General features: G+C 40.8%; 1 protein-coding gene across 13 annotated transcripts in view; it reads left to right on the plus strand.

The window, feature by feature from the left end:
* Positions 1-17,993, plus strand: part of KIF1B (kinesin family member 1B) — a 168,322-nt gene that overhangs the window by 24,357 nt on the left and 125,972 nt on the right. For all 13 annotated transcript variants that reach the window (XM_021095325.1, XM_021095324.1, XM_021095318.1 and 10 more), the window contains exons 3-4: positions 16,094-16,170; positions 16,910-17,089. In XM_021095325.1, coding sequence (XP_020950984.1) covers positions 16,094-16,170; positions 16,910-17,089 — 257 coding nt within the window. The remainder of the gene's footprint in view (positions 1-16,093; positions 16,171-16,909; positions 17,090-17,993) is intronic.

Raw genomic sequence — 17,993 nt, forward strand, 5'->3', positions numbered from 1 at the left:
AGAGTCCCTTTTGTTACTGTGAATAAAATTGAGAAGGCAAAATGGGTAAAAGGAAAAACAGAAGCAGCTTTTATTCCTTAACTTGCCTTTTATGGGAGGGGGAGGGAACCACCATGATTAGTAATTAACAGTAATAAACATTTAAGCTGTGCCAGCAACAATTAGGCGTTTAGAGACTTTAATGTATTTTATTCTCACAAGAATCCTGTGGCAGATACTCTTATTTTCCCCATTCCACAGATGAGGGCATAGGTGCTGGCTGGCTAACTTGCCTGGGGTCATACAACTAGGACTGAGAGAACTAGAAAATGAAGGGGTGCCATCTGGCTCAGGGCCCTCACTTTTTTTTAAAATTATAGTTGATTTACAATGTTGTCTTAGTTTCTGGTGTATAGCAAAGTGATTCAGTTATATGTGTGTGTGTGTGTGTATATTTTTTCAAGTTTATACTTGATAATCTCAAACTCCTAATTTCTCCCTCTCCCACCCCCTTTTCCCTTTGGTAACCATAAATTTGTTTTCTATGTCTGGAAGTGTTTCTGTTTTTTAAATAAGTTCATTTGCATCATATTTTTGATTCCACATAGAAGTGATATCATATGGTATTTGTCTTTCTCTTTCTGAGTTCAGATAGAATGGTAATCTCTAGATCCATCCGTGTGGCCTAGCAGTATTCCATTGTGTGTACTCTCCACATCTTCTTGTCTTTTTTTTTTTTTTTTTTTTTTTTTTTTTTGTTGTTGTTGTTGCTGTTGTTGTTGTTGTTGCTATTTCTTGGGCCGCTCCCACGGCATATGGAGGTTCCCAGGCTAGGGGTCGAATCGGAGCTGTAGCCACCGGCCTACGCCAGAGCCACAGCAACGCGGGATCCGAGCCGCGTCTGCGACCTACACCACAGCTCACGGCAACGCCGGATCGTCAACCCACTGAGCAAGGGCAGGGACCGAACCCGCAACCTCATGGTTCCTAGTCGGATTCGTTAACCACTGCGCCACGACGGGAACTCCCTCTCCACATCTTCTTTATCCATTCATCTGTTGAAGGACATTTGGGTTGCTTCCATACCTTGGCTATTATAAATAGTGCTGCTGTGAACATCAGGGTACATGGCGGTTTTTTTTTTGGTCTTTTTTAGGGCCGCACCATGGCCTGTGGAAATTCCCAGGCTATGGTTGAATCGGAGCTGCAGCAGCCGGCCACAGCCACAACCACAGCCACTGCAACACCAGATCCAAGTGCAGCTCACGGCAGCGCTAGACCCTTAACTCACCGAGCGAAGCCAGGGATCGAACCTGTGTCCTCATAGGTACTAGTCCGTTTTGTTTTGTTTCCACTGAGCCACAATGGGAACTCCCCATATGTCTTTTTGAATTAGAGTTTTCTTCATGTATATGCCCAGGAGTGGGATTGCTGGATCACATGACAACTCTATTTTTAGGTTTCTGAGGAACCTCCATACTGTTTCTATAGTGGCTGCACCAATTTACCTTCCCAGCAACAATGTAAGAGGGTTCCTTTTCTCTACATCTTCTTCAGCACTTATTATTTGTAGACTTTTTTTTTTCCTTTTTAGGGCCACACCTGTGGCATGTGGAAGTTCCCAGGGTAGGGGTCAAATTGGAGCTACAGCCACAGCCACAGTCACGCCAAATCCAAGCTGCATCCTTGACCTTTGTTGCAGTTTGCAGCAATGTTGGATCCTTAATCAACTGAGTGAGGCCAGGGATCGAACCCGAATCCTCATGGATACCTGTCAGGTTCTTAACCCACTGAGCCACAGCGGAAACTCCTATAGGCTTTTTAATGATGGCCATTCTGACTGTGTGAAGTGATACATCATTGTAATTGTGATTTGCGTTTCTTTAATAATTTTTGATGTTGAGCATCTTTTCATGTACCTATTGGATAACAGTATGTCTTCTTTGGAGAGATGTCTGTTTAGGTCTTTTGCTCATTTTTTGATTTGGTTGTTTGTTTTTTTGTTACTGAGTTTATGAGCTGTTTGTATTTGGAAATTAATAGACCAACCTTTGTTGGTCGCATCATTTGCAACTGTTTTCTCCCATATTCTGTAGGCTGTCCTTTTGTTTATGGTTTCCACTACTGTGCAAAAGCTTATATGTTTGATTAGGTCCCATTTGTTTATTTTTGCTTTTATTTCTATTGCCTTGGGAGACTGATCTAAGAAAACATTGCTATGATTTATGTCTGTGAATGTTTTGCCTATGTTCTCTTCTAGCAGTTTTAGGGTGCCATGTCTTTAAGCCATTTTGAGTTTATTTTTGTATATGGTGTGAGGATGTGTTCTGACTTCATTGATTTACATGTGGCTGTCCAGCTTTCCCAACAGCACTTGCTGAAGAGACTGTCTTTTCTCCGTTGGATATTCTTGCCTTCTCAGTCAAAGATTAACTGACTGTAGGTGTATGGGTTTATTTCTGGACTCTACTCTGTTCCATTGATCCATATGTCTGGTTTTGTCAGTCATCACTCTTTTTTAAAATTTTATTTTATTGAAGTAAGTTAGTGTTAATTTTTGCTCTACAGTGAAATGTACAGTGTATGTATACGTACGTATACATTCTTTTTCATATTTTTCCATTTATGGTTTGTCACAAGGCATTGAATATAGTTGCCTATGCTATATATTTGGATCTTTTGTTTATCCATACTATATATAATGGTTTTTCTCTGCTAATCCCAAACTCCCAATTCATCCCTTCTTCACCCTCCACCCCTTCAGCAACTACAAGTCTATTTCTGTGTCTATGAATCTGTTTTTGTTTCATAGGTAAGTTCATTTGTGTCATATTTTAAATTCCACATATAAGTGATATATGCTATTTGTCTTTCTCTTTCTGACTGACTTCACTTAGCATGATAATCTCTAGTTACGTCCACGTTGCTGCAAATGTCATTATTTCGTTCTTTTTTATGGCTGAGTAGTATCCCACTGTATATATGTACCACATCTTCTTTATTTTTCATAGCAGCACTTCACGATAGCCAAAACATGGAAGTGACCTAAATGCCCCTCAGCAGATAAATGAGTTAAGGGTGAGAACTTAATGTTTTATTACAGCTAGTTTTTTTTTCCTTTTTTTGGCCACTCCATGGCATATGGAATTCCCGGGCCAGATCTGAGCCACAGTTCTAACCTACACTGCAACTGTGGCAGTGCCGGCTCCTTTAACCTGCTGTGCCCAGTGGGGATCAAACCTGCATCCTGGTGCTGCTGATCCCCTTGAGCCATAGCGGGAACTCCAGCTAGCATATTTATTGTATATCTGGTTGATGACATTGTGACACTACAGAGTTGGTAGTTTTTTCCCTTCTTTTTTCTGTTTTCTGTTTACTACTCTGGTGTTGAGTATATAGTTGACCCTTGAACATTGATGTGGGGTTGGAGATGCTGAGTCTCTGCACAGTTGAAAATCTGCATATAATCTGTAATCGACCCTTTTTTTGCCTTTTTTTCTAGGGCTACACCTGAGTCGTATTGAAGTTCCCAGGTTAGGGATGTAATCGGAGCTGCAGCTGCCGGCCTACGCCAAAGCCACAGCAACATGGGATCCAAGCCACGTCTGCAGCCTACACCATAGCTCATGGCAATGCTGGGTCCCTGACCCATTGATCAAGGCCAGGGATCAAACCTGCATCCTCATGGGTACTAGTTAGATTCGTTTCTGCTGCAACACAATGGGAACTCCTTGACCCTTTTTTTTTCCCCCTCGACCTTTTACTATTGAAAAAAATTTGCACACAAGTAGACCCATGCAGTTCAAACCCAAGGGTCATCTGTATAGTGAAAACATATAATACATTTATCCTGTTTTTATAGGATTTGGAATCTAAATTTGTTATTTTAAGTTTGCTCTTTTAAGAAACTTGGGGAGTTCCCTGGTGGCAGAGCTGGGTAAGGATCTGGCATTGTCACTGCCGTGGTTGGGTGCTCCCTGGCCCTGGAACTTCTGCATGCCATAGGCGTGGCCAAAAAAAATGAGAAACTTTATGATTATAGGTCTTTTATAGCTGCTATTTTATAGCAGCATGCTTTTTATCATTTTAATATACTTTCAGAAATATTATTCTGAGTAGGGCAGGGGGCTGCTTTGGGGTTTTTTTATGGTTTTGAAATATAAATGGTATGCAAACTACTTTGATCATGTGCCATTTTTCTTAAATTTGGGTACTTAGAATGCTCTTGGAAGAGGGAGTTTTTGCTGAAGATATCACTGGGTTTTTTTAACAGGTTCAAAACATGCCATGTTTGAACAGTTAATATAAAGTTACATTGTTGCCACAATGATATGTTAATTGTAGTTGCAAGACAAAATCTTTAATAGTTTGCCAACAACAGTATAATTGCTACATAGTGACTTTGAGATATTAGATAAACAAATTTATTCTGGAGAATAAAAGAGCTTTTAAGTACAAATCTTGTTTTGACTGCCTCGTTTTCTAGGGCTTAGTAATTAAAACATTATTTCTGCATCTTGATGCTGAAGTACAAAATTGGAAAAAAGGCATGGAAAAAAAGGGGGTAAAGTTTGGGGACTTAGCGGACTTTGTGAGACTAATTTTGACTTAAAGGGCCTCCAAGAAAGAGAAGATAGTCTAGTGGTTCATCAGTAAACTAAGCCTATGGAGCATTTTATGATAATCATTTTAAAGGCATTTCCATTTATCTTGTAAAAGGGTCTTCAAGCCTTAACATGAAAGATGTCCTATTCTTCTCTCTTCTCCAGTTCTCCTAAAGTAAGGAATGCCACCTATAGCATGAAGAATGAAAAGTTTGAAGAGAAAAAGGGGAAAGGTGTAAAATGCGTAGGGAGAGGATAAACACAAGGTCTTCTCCCTGTGGGCTTGGGGAAAGTTACCGTCAGAACTTCTGTTCTGAGGCTGCCTTTATGATTTATGAAGGTATACTTAAGAAGACAGCTTTAGGGAGTTCCCGTTGTGGCTCAGTGGTAATGATCCCAACTAGTATGCATGAGGACACGGGTTCAGTCCCTGGCCTCGCCCAGTGGGTCTTTAAGGATCTGGTGTTGCCGTGACCTGTGGTGTAGGTTACAGATGTGGCTCGGATCTGGCGTTGCTGTGGCTATGGTGTAGGCCAGCAGCTGTAGCTCCAATTTCACCCCTAGCCTGGGAACCTCCATATGCCACTTCTGTTGTGGCCCTAAAAAGCAGAGAAAAACAAGGAGGGAAGGAAGAGGGAGGGAGGGAGGAAGGAAGGAAGGAAACAGCGAAACAGCCTTGGAACCAGATGAGGTCTGGATGGTGATGAGAATCAAGGCCCAGAGGTGAGGATGAGCAGAGAGGGTTATGGGGAAGGCCGGAAATAATGGTCTAAGGAGTGCAGAAGGGGGTTATGATAGTAGCGTACATGGCTTGGCTTCATCGTCTCTTGGCTCTTGGGACCCCATGGTCTCTTGATTGCTTTCCCTCCTCACAGGCCGTTCTCTGTTCTTCCCTTACCTCCTGTGTTAAAAGTGCACCAGGACTTTGTCGCTTCCCTTCTATCTCGTCTCTGTCTCCAGTGATTTCATCTAGGCTCAAGGCTTTAGATGTCATTGAGCTGGCAGTGACTGCCAAATTCATTTTTCCAGTTTGGACCTATTTGTCGAATTCTAGACTCGTCTACCCAGTTGCTGATTTAACTCTGCTTAAAGGCCTAAGAAATGTTTCAAACTCCGAGTGTCTTCAACAGAACTCTCTTCCCTTCCCTGCCCAGCTAAAGTGGCTCTTCCTTCATTCTTACCCATTCTTTTCACTCTTGCCTCCTCTCTTTTCCTTACAGGCTACCTATAAGTCATCAGCGAATCAGTCCTGTTGTCTCTGCTTTCACAATCTATCCAAATCCAGTTAGTTTTTACCATTTTTTACTCTAGTCTGAGTCAATACTCCAGTTGCTTCCTGTCTTTCTGTTTCTGCTTTTGTCCTATGCAGTAGCCAGACTCATATTTTAGAAATGTAAGTCAGATTATATCACCCCTGTGCTTCAAGTCCTTTACTGGCTTCCTATCTCTTTTAGAGTATAACTAAAAATCCTCACCTTTGCTATAGGATTCCACATAATTTGGCCTCTGGCGAAGTTATGATTCCACTTGTAATTTACTGTTTACTCCTCTGGCTGCAGCGGTGGTCTTGCAGTTCCCTAAATGTCATTCAGGTTCCCGCTCAAACATCACCTTTTCAGATGTAGCAGCCTGCCTACTCTTACCTCTTACCTGAAATAGTTGCTGTCACCTCTACTGTCACTTTATATCTCCTGACTTTTCTTCTTCACCAGGTTATACTATCTCTGTTAGTCAATTATCTGACTTCCTCCCCCTGCCCCCCACTTTTTTTTGGCCACATTCACAGCATGTGGAAGTCACCAGGTCAGGAATCGAACCCTCACTGCACTTGTGGCCTGTACCACAGCTGTAGCCCTGCCAGGTCCTTAACCTCCTGCGCCGCAAGGGAACTTCCAGCTGACCTCTTGTCTAGAATATAAAATTCTTCAAGGCAGGGAATGGTTTTTCAGTAGATACTTTCAGGCCTGGGGCATGGTAGACACATATTTGTTAAATGAAAGAATATTTTGGGAGTTCTTGCTATGGCACAGTGAGTTAAGAATCTGACTGCAGTGGTTTGGTTCTCTGTGGAGGCACGAGTTTGATTCCCAGCCCAGAGCAGTGGGTTGAAGGATGGAGGATTGAATATTTGTGCTAGGCCCTGAGCTAAAATTCTGGACATGGATTAGTCATTAATCTTTTCAACAATTCTGTAAAGTTATACACTGTTATTATTGTACCCATTTTACAGATATGAAAGTTGAGGCTTTTCAAATTGTTATGTGCCCAAGTTACAGATATTTAATAATGTCTTCCAGAAATATTATCTCTGTCAATTCAGGTTTGTTTGGTGTTTGCTTTTGGCTGCACCTGTGGCATATGGAAGTTCCCACGGCAGGGACTGAATCCAAATGTGACCTATGCCACAGCCAGAATACTGGATCCTTAACCCACTGCATCACAGCAGGAGCTCCTCAGTCAACTTCTTGAATATTGGGTCATATTTTAAGACAAAATTCAGTTTTAGATCAAGAAACAGTGCTTTTCACATAGCCACAAACTAGAAGTCATGGATTTCTGATGCCAGATTCAATTCTTACAAGAATCACTATGTAAATGACAGGCCGATGTTTCTAGATGTTTGACGGTGGTGGTTGTGTTCTGTTTAATTGGTCTCCAAACTTTCCTCCAATCCAGTCTCCACACTATAGCCTGTCACTGTAATCAAGTCACCTCAGTGGCTTCTCATTGCTCAGGGTTCACCAGTTTCTTGGGGCCTGTCCGTGACCCTGAGACTTTTGTGCTTTCCTGCCCTTTGCTGCTTACTGCACTTGAACCATACCTGCCATACCAGTACCTGGGTTCCACATGCTTGTTCTTCTTAAAAAAAATCATATATATATATATGGTGTGTGTGTATTAACTGAAGTGTAGTTAATTTACAATGTTGTCTTAGTTTCAGGTGTACAGCAGAGTAATTCAGTTATACACACATATACACACACATTCTTTTTCAGATTCTCTTATATATGACGCAATAGTTCTGTGTGCTATACAGTGGGTCCTGTTGGTTTTCCATTTTATATGTAGTAGTATGTAAATGTTAATCCCACCTCCTCATTTATCCTTCCCCCACCCCTTTCTCCTTTGGTAATCAAAAGTTTGTTTTCTGTGTCTGTGGGCCTATTTCTATTTCGTAAATAAGTTCATTTGTATCTTTTTTAGATTCCCCATATAAGTGATATCATATGATATTTGTCTTTGGCTTACTGCACTTAATATAATCATCTCTAGGTCCATGTATCTTGCTGCAAATGATGTTATTTTGTTCTTTTTTATAGCTAAATAGTATTCTATTCATGTACTTCTTTTTGCCCCAGTGTTTCCTAATCAAGTCACTGACCTGGGTTGTATATTGCCTGGGGGTTCAGAGCTCTGAAGCCAGATGGTCCAAATTTCAATCCAGTCTCTGGCCTTGGGCAAGTTCAGTCGTCTCTGTGTCTCAGATGTTCCACATGTAAAAATGGGGTGATAATAACAAGGTTATTGTGTGGATTAAATGAGTGTGTACATGTACTGCATTAGCACAGTGTTTGGAATTGTGCTAAATGGTGAGCATTTGCTAAGTGTTAGCTGTTACTACCACTCCACTTTCCTTAGCTATCTCCTATTTATCCTTCAGCTCAGCTTTCTTTTTCATCAAATCAGAGTTTACAGACTAAAAGATTGATATATGTTTCCTTTTGTATGCTCCCATTTATATGTTTTTATAGGACCCTGTGCTTATCTAGCATGGATTTTATCATAATTTGAAAGCATGTATTTATTTTGTGTGATTTAATGTCTGTCTCCTTAATTGTCTCTAAGCTTTAAAATAGATTCTTGCTTGCTATTTTATTCTCAGCAACAGTGCCTGATACGTAGTTTGCGCTTAATAAGTGTGCTCATTACGCATGATCAGTGAATGAAAGATCTGTTTAACTTTTCCTTTCTAAAGTAGGATGTTGGGAGTTCCCGTCGTGGCACAGTGGAAAGGAATCAGACTAGGAACCATGAGGTTGAGGGTTCGATCCCTGGCCTCGCTCAGTGGGCTAAGGATCTGGCGTTGCCATGAGCTGTGGTGCAGGTCTCAGATGCAGCTTGGATCTGGTGTTGCTATGGCTGTGGCATAGGCCGGCAGCTACAGCTCTGATTCGACCCCTAGCCTGGGAAACTCCATATGCCACAGGTGCGACCCTCAAAAGACGAAAAAAAAAGAATGTTGGGATCTTTTGTGATAACCCTTCCTTTTGGGAAGGAGTCATGTTAGGGTGGAAACTAGCATTATTTCAGATGTGGGAGTGAATTGACTACAAGTACATGTGGCAAAGAGGCAGAGACTACTGGAAGACAGGCAGAAGGGTCAGGGGAATGGACTTACCTGGATGGATGCTGTTGTAACAGTGTTTTTGTTGAAGGTGTTTGAGTGATGCTCCATCCTGGATATAACAGCCAGTGTCTGTCAAATCCCTGCTCTGTGCTGGGCCTTGAGCACCTCACCCTTCTAATTGAATGTATATTTGAGGGAATCTACTTGGAAAGATGAATGCTGAGAATGTTAGTGTTTATTTACATCTTTTGGTATTGATCATATGTCAGTGCCTCTTAGGTATGTGTTTTGTGTGTGAGGTTGAGAATTAGTTTCACATTTGCACAAAAATCCTAATACAAGGCAAGCTTGTCTTATCTGGCAACTGAAGAAATTTTTGTAGCAATAGATTTTAACAGTAAGATACCTCTCCCTGCCCTGAGATTTGGAATTTCCTGTGAAATACAAACTGTAAGAGATAATTGTAAAGACCTGGGGAAGAAGAGCAATTTCCAGTACCTGTTCCACTCTTCTGCCTCTAATATACTTTCCCTTATCTTGTAGACCTCCATCAGCACGTCTTCCTCTGCCTGTACTGTTGAACACCTGGTCATCTTTCCTCCTGTTTTCTGTTTACCCGTTATGACTCTTTCCTAAAAGTTGTATTTCTGTTCTCTAGATTGGCATTTAGAGGCCTCCTTTCCCGGAGATTAATGATTATTGCCAGGAGTGAGTAAGTTGGCTGCTCAGGGAGAAAAGTCTCAAGAAGCAAGTAGTGTTAAGTTACTTTCCAGTTCACAAAAAAGCATCACCTACTCATAAAGTAGCACTGCGAGTGATAGAGGAAGAGGAGGCATGGTTTCCAGCCACAAAGAAGTGACAGGCTACAAGGAAGGATAAAACTAACATATTCATTGTTCTTTGGGTATATAGTGAGTATCTGCCATGTGTCACACACTGTCCTGGGAGCTCAAGGATATAACAGTGAATGAAACAGAAGTTCTGGTCTCATGGAACTTACATCATAGTGAGTCATATAATAAGTCATGAGAGCAATGAAGAAAAATAAGACAATCTTCAATGAAGATTGAAGTGAATGATGATTTAAATAGGATGGTCATAAAAGGGCCATCTGATAAGATGATGTTCGAAATTAGGGAGTGAGCTAGTCAGATACCTGAAAAAGCATTCCTAGTGGGGCAGGAAGAACAAAGGTCCTGAAATGAGACTGTCTTTAGTAAGGCGGCCAGTGGGACTGGAGTAAGGGGTGAATCTTGGAGAGGAGGTCACCGAGGGAGTGGAGGTGTGTTCAGTGTATGATTGGAAACCATGAGAAGGGTCACTGGAGCATGACGTGGAGGTGATTTGGTTAGGTCTGAGAAGGATCATTACCTGCAGTGTAGAGATGAGACATTTCAGGGGCCCAGGGGAGAAGTGGGGAGCCCAGTTCGGAGGTATTACAGCCACCCAGGTGAGAGGGATGGTGGCTTGGACCAGGGTGGTAATGAGGCTGGTGGTGAAAAGTCATGGGATTCTGGATTCATTTTGAAAGTAGAGCTGACAACATAGATCAGACGTGGAAGATAAGAGAAGAAAGTCAATAGTGACTACACAATCGTCTGTGGAAAATTACTAGTAGAGGTGGGTCCAGATCCAAGTACACCATTGTATCCTGAGAAATCTGGATAGAGGAAGTCTCAGGTGCAGGAGGAATCTTGAAAAATGGCATGAAATGGTGATTTTTATAGAAGATAAAGTAATATGAAGTATACAGCACTTAAAGTAGAGTTATGTTCTGACTCTAGTTCTCAAAAATATACCTGAGTTCATTCCATGAAGAAAAAGTGTTGATTTGTCTTAGATGAAGCCTGTTTACTGATGACACGTGACTCTGGGAGACTTAACTACATTTGTAATAGCTTTTACTTTGGTGAAGGTATGGTTTATATCTTTTTTTTTTTTTTTTTTTTTTTGCCTTTTCTAGGGCCGCTCCTGCGGCATATGGAGGTTCCCAGGCTAGGGGTCTAATTGGAGCTGTAGCCGCCGGCCCATGCCAGAGCCACAGCAACTCAGGATCCAAGCCACATCTGCAGCCTACACCACAGCTCACCACAGCTCATGGCAACGCCGGATCCTTAACCCACTGAGCAAGGCCAGGGATTGAACCCACCGCCTCATGGTTCCTAGTCGAATTCGTTAACCACTGCGCCATGACGGGAATTCCCATACGATTTATATCTTGAACATATTCTGTAATTCCTATAATTCCATCCATATGTGCATGCTTTCTGAGAGACAATTAGAAGTCCTGCACAATGTATTTTAGCTCTGTTGACTTTTTTTTGGCCGTGCCTCCATCTTTGGAAGTTCCTGGGCCAGGGATCAAACTCATGCCACAGCAGAGACCCAAGCTTCTGCAGTGACAATCCTGGCTCCCCAAACAGTGCCACCAGAGAACTCCTAGCTCAGTTGACGTTGAATCACTGTGTTAAATATTGCCAATCTTTCAGTGATAGAATTCTGTCTGTATTCTTATTGTGAAAGTTGATAAAAATTTACTGGTATTTTATGTGTATATTGTATAGTTATATGGGTTTTTTTTTTGTTTTTTTGTTTTTTTGTCTTTTTGCCATTTCTTGGGCCGTTCCCGCGGCATATGGAGGTTCCCAGGCTAGGGGTCTAATCGGAGCTGTAGCTGCCAGCCTACACCAGAGCCACAGCAACGTGGGATCCGAGCCGCATCTGCGACCTACACCACAGTTCATGGCAACGCCAGATCGTCAACCCACTGAGCAAGGGCAGGGATCGAACCCGCAACCTCATGGTTCCTAGTCGGATTCGTTAACCACTGCGCCACGACGGAAACTCCTAATTTTTTTTTTTTTAATGTTCCTGAAAACAGTACAGGATTTAGTGAAATTAAAATTACACATGAGAGAGTTCCCGTTGTGGCTCATTGGGCTGCAAACCCCACTAGTATCCGTGAAGGATGTAGGTTCGATCCCTGGCCTTGCTCAATGGGTTAAGGATCCCTGTGGTGTAGTCACAGACATGGCTTGGATCCCGCGTTGCTGTGGCTGTGGCATAGGCCAGCAGCTGCAGCTCCAATTGGACCCTTAGCCTGGAACTTCCATATGCTGCAGGTGTGGCCCTAAAAAGCAAAAAAATTATACATGAGCTATGGAAGACATTCATTTGAGTGCTGGTTTGGTGTAGGGCAGTGTAGAGCATCCATAAGACACGGTCCACATCCTGAAAGGGTTTTTAATGTGGAGCACCTGAGATTCTATTGGCATGTCTAAAGGACTCCAATGTGGTACTAACATTCATGCCAATAAATTGTACTCTTATATTATGCTTTAGCCTATTTTATCAGTTAGTGAACTTTTTTTGCTTTGGTTTAAAAACCATGAAATATTGTTACCATACCCGCCAAACATGAATAGAATTTAAAACAAAATAAAATACTTGTTTTTGAAAATTAACATTTATATGTACTTAATCATTTAATTCTGCGAACTTGGTATTATCTCAGTTTTAGAGAAGATGCAGAGGTGTAACAAACAATACCCAAGGTCACAAAAAAATCTAAATATGCTTCTTAATTGTTCTTGCTGATGCTGGTCCTTTGGTTCCAAATCCTATATCCTTTCTATTGCATGTACACTCTCCCCCCTCCTCTCTTTTATTAATGGTTGGAAACATCCTGTTTCTTAGTTGGGTTAAAGGAAGTGAGTTAGATCTCAGTTGTTATTTAGAAAGAAAAATCCTTTGGCACATTTGAGAATGTTAATTCATTGTCGTTGGAAATAATAGTGGAGTTCATGGGCTTCTAATGAGCTCAAGTGCTGAGCTCAACAATTTTTTTTTCCTTTGCAGAGTTCTGGAATTTTAATTTTTTTTTTTTTTACTAGGAAGTATTTCATATATTCAAGATAATGCAATGTATATATAAATATTAACAGTAATATAAAACAGGAGTTCCCTCTGTCGAGCAATGGGATTGGGGGCATCTTGAGAGGGCTGGGATGTAAGTTCGATCCCTGGCCTGGCACAGTGGATTAAAGGATCCGATGTTGCCACAACTGTGGCTTAGGTTGAACTGTGATGTGATCCCTGGTTCAGGGTGCCAAAAAAAAGAAGGAAAGAAACAAAGAAAAAATATATATATAAAACAAATGATCCTGTAACTATTACCCATCCTAACATAGAAATTACCCATAGATTCTGAGTCTTTGTACTTTCCCCCAAGGCAAGTAATAAGAATATTGAATTTTGCATTTTTCCAAGGTGTCTTAAAGAAATATCTTTCATTTAGGAATTAAAATCTTTTAAATAGTGTGGATAAATTTCATCTTGTTTGACATAGCATATAAAATAGCTTTTAAAAATTATATTCTGATTTACTTATATTAAAATAGAAAGGAGGGAGTTCCCATCGTGGCGCAGTGGTTAATGAACCCAACTAGGAACCATGAGGTTGCGGGTTCGATCCCTGGCCTTGCTCAGTGGGTTAACGATCCGGCGTTGCCGTGAGCTGTGGTGTAGGTTGCAGACGCGGCTCGGATCCCGCGTTGCTGTGGCTCTGGCGTAGGCTGGTGGCTATAGCTCCGATTAGACCCCTAGCCTGGGGACCTCCATATGCCATGAAAGCAGCCCAAGAAAATGGCAAAAAGACAAAAAAAAAAAAAAAAAAAAAAAAAAAAAAAAAAGAAAGGATTTTGTTGTCTGGAGGCAGTTATTTGGTGTAGTAATATGCAAAAGTACAAATATAATGTTGTAAACATGAAACTTGTGTTACAAATCTGTGTTACTTCAATAAAAAATAAATTTTAAAAACTCAAATTTGAAGGAAAAACAAAGGATGTATCTTTCTTTTTTTTTAATTTTTTTTTTTTTTAATTTTCCCACTGTACAGCAAGGGGGTCAGGTTATCCTTACATGTATACATTACAATTACATTTTTTCCCCCACCCTTTCTTCTGTTGCAACGTGAGTATCTAGACAAAGTTCTCAATGCTATTCAGCAGGAGGATGTATCTTTCTGATCTTTCTTTGTGTACCTAACAATACACAGCAAATGTGCCAGAAGAAAGTTTGTTAAATGAATTCATACATCCAGGTGCTGAATGAAATAAATAATAGCAGGAAGGAAAAAATAGATAAAAATTAAAGGCAGCTTGGTTTTGAAGCTGGAAGTTAGGAAAATTTATTAGTTTCAGAAGTCTCAACAATCTGGGATAGAAGAGTACATTAAGGAAGTGGAAAAGGATTTCATGTGAATCTAGGAAATTACTCACTGGTGTAGTTTTTCTTTACCAGGTAAAAGAGAACAGAAGGGTAGGATCTAAAAACTAGCTCTTTCTTAAGTCGTCTTGGCGGAATCGGTGTTGGCAGTGAGTAGTTAAAAGAACGAATGAGGTATGGCTTAAAAGTTTGATGACAGCATATTTCCTAGAGGTTAGAAAGTGTTTATTTTAACCCTGTTTTTGAGTGGTGAAGACTACTTTAGGGGTCATATTATACATCTTGTTATTGTCCTTATTGCTGAGCCACTGAAACCTGGAATCTGGCTCACAAAGTATGATATCAGTTTCCTTTTCTTGGTGGAGTTGGTGTGTGTGGTCTTTCATCTTTTAGGAACTATATAATTCTAATAATTCCTAGTTTCAGATGGGTAAGGAGAGTTCTAAACAATGCCTGCGGTACAGTTTCGGGGGTTCATAAACATGTGCCTACACATAGAAGTGCCTTCTTGTGTCTGCCTTGGTGATCACCGCATATAGGGAGTATTTACATGGTGGGTGACTGGGCTCAGAAGCCAGCCTCTCCCAGTTCACATCCTGAATTGCCACTAGCTAGCTCCACAGCCTTGGGTAAGTTTCTTAACCTCTTTGTGATGGTTTCTTTGTAAAATGGGGACAGTGAAACATCTGCCATTGAGTGGTTGGGAGGATTAAATGGGTTAATGCTCGGAAAGTACTTAGAGCTCAGAGTAAGTGCTCCATGAATGCTGACTGTTCTTTAAATCTCCATAGGTAGCGCCTTTTGTTTAGAAGCCTACTTCTTTCTTTGCTTAGGTTACCATTTGTGTGGGGGGAGATGTTCTTTCTGGAACTATGTCTTCTTGTCACATGATTATGTGCAGTGTGCGCCTTATTAATACTCTGTCAGCATTTGAGGTTGGAACATAAGTGTGGCCATACCCTGTGGAATCCAGCCAGAGAGAACTAAGCACCGTAGCAACTGTTGCTATTTGTGTCCTGAGCAGCAGCTGCCCGGGACAGATTTATTTTTTAATCCTGATCTCACTGATAGCCTGGGACGTGGTCTTGGCCTTAGAGAAGTGGATTGGTTGAGATGCATGGTCTTTGAGAAGATTTCATGACCACATGTTTTAAAGATCCTATTCCATGTGAAATATGAAGTGCTAAAGCTTCATGTGGGTGAGGGAGGAAGGGAAGCCAGGCCCCAGCTTTCAGTCAGTCCCTGAAGTATGTGACTGGATTAATCACACCACAGATCACTTCTAATATGGGCGACGAGACTTCGTACTTTTCAGTCAAAAGCAATTTTACTGTTTATGAGCTTCTGCAGATGATTTAGAGGTCTGTGATTCTAGTGTGTACACACATCCATGTATGTACACATGTGTGTATATATATATATATGTAATAACTTATCTATTAGTTATTATCAGCTGTGGACTTCAGAAATAAAAATAAAACTTTCCAATGAAGCATTCTTAAGTAGGTAAAAGGAGTTTGTTTCACATAGTGTTTGGATAAATTGAATAATTTTCTGATTTTTATTTCTGGTGTCTTGAAATATTTCTGGCCTTATGAAGTATCTTGAAATAGTAACATGGCCCATTTCTAAATTTGGTCTGCTAACTTACCTAAGATTCAGTCTCAAAGTATTTCCTGAGCACCTACTATGTACCAGGCTCTGTTGTAAATCCTGACAACATCTAGTGAATGTTGTTGGTCTCATTCTTTTCAAGTTCAATATATAGGTCCTACCTATTAAAAATGTGATTGTTCTGGGGTTTTGGTTGCCCTGTTCAGATTCAGTGGTACAAAATTACTGATTTGGATGTTTTGAGCTTCCAACATAACATCATGTTGAATTAAAGAACATTTAACTGAGTGACTTATGAAATCAAAACATTTTCATCCTTTAGGTATTATTAACCCAAAGAACCCAAAGGAAGCTCCAAAGTCCTTCAGCTTTGACTACTCCTACTGGTCTCACACCTCGGTGAGTGTTCTCACAGAACTGTGTAGTAGAACAGTGTGGGGTTTAAACATTTTGAAAGAGTCTGCGGGTCCACAAGGAAGGCGAAGATCACCAACATCTAGGGAAATGAAGAGTAGGACCCTTCACAGTATACCCTCACCCCAAAGGACCCCAAAATCTTGCTGGCTTCTAGGGATTGTTCCTAGAGTTTGCTTCTGCATCTCTTTGTTATGCTTTTTGTTTTTGTTCTTTTTTTCCCCCTGTTTTGTGTTAGGAGATGTTTTAAACTATTGCAAAGCCTGATTGCCAAGGGAAAGGCCTGTGAAAGGGATTGGAAAACATTCATCACTGAAGACTGTGTTTATTGCGAAAAATAGCCACACCTCGTAGAGCAAATTCAAAGAAATATTTTTATTGGTGGACTTGATCTTTGATCTTCCAGTCCTGTTTTCCACTTAGGAAAATTTTCTTGGAGCTCCCTATGAGTATAAGAGTGATACTTTCAAGGCCATAGAAATGTAATGAAACTACATTAATCACATCAGATAATTTCATGTAGATATTTTTATGTATAGATGACCTGGATGTCTCTAATAGTGCATGTGTGTGTGTGTGTGTTTAATGAGAAAAATATATGTGGGGGGACTTAAATATTTAGTTGATTCTTCTGATTCTAAACACTTTTATTATAGAAGTTTTGAATAAGCATAGGAAGGAGTATGAATAAAACACCACTTCTTTTTCCTCTTGATCTTTATAGCCGGAAGATCCCTGTTTTGCGTCTCAAAATCGGGTCTACAATGACATTGGAAAGGAGATGCTGTTACATGCCTTCGAGGGATATAATGTCTGTATTTTTGCCTATGGGCAGACTGGCGCTGGAAAGTCTTATACAATGATGGGTAAACAAGAAGAAAGCCAGGCTGGCATCATTCCACAGGTAAAAACAAAAAAGAAAACAATGAAAAACATTTGTTCTTACGCTTAGTCCTCGGTTTCTTTCTCAGTTTTTTTTATTTAGCAAACATTTATTCAGGGACTACTGTATGTGAGGCACAAAGATAAAGTACCTATTCCTTTCACATAAAGATAAAGTACCTGTTCCTTTCCGTCAGAGGAGCTATCAGTGTGGTAGACAAGATTGATATGTACTCATGTTTGTCTTTAAAGGTGGGAAAATTGACCTTCTGTAACAGTTCTGCTATATATCCAATGTCATGTTATTTTACCTTCTGAACAATGTTACCAGCATCTTTAAAAAATGAGAGTATGTACCAGTCTCTGTTCTGTATCCTGGGGACACCTAGGGATGTTGTTGATCTGATTTTTTTTCCCACAAGTTCATATATAGATCACCTTTTAACAATGTGATTATTTTGGGTTTTTTTTTTTTTTTTTTGGTCTTTTTGCTATTTCTTGGGCTACTCCCACAGCATATGGAGGTTCCCAGGCTAGGGGTCCAATCGGAGCTGTAGCCCCCGGCCTACGCCAGAGCCACAGCAACATGGGATCCGAGCCGCGTCTGCAACCTACACCACAGCTCATGGCAACGCCATATCGTCAACCCACTGAGCAAGGGCAGGGATCGAACCCGCAACCTCATGGTTCCTAGTCGGATTTGTTAACCACTGAGCCACGATGGGAACTCCTATTTTTGTTTTTTGAATGCCTTTCCTTTTATCTTATTAAATGAACGCTACCACTTTAAGCTTGAACAACCTGAGTTTTTGTTTTGTTTTGTTTTGTTTTGTTTTTTTTAGGGCCTCCCTTGTGGCATATGGAAATGTCCGGGCTAGGAATTGAATTGGAGCTGCAGCTGCCGGCCTACACCACAGCCACAGCAA

The sequence above is a fragment of the Sus scrofa genome, chromosome 6 (assembly GCF_000003025.6).
Source record: "Sus scrofa isolate TJ Tabasco breed Duroc chromosome 6, Sscrofa11.1, whole genome shotgun sequence".
NCBI lineage: Eukaryota > Metazoa > Chordata > Mammalia > Artiodactyla > Suidae > Sus > Sus scrofa.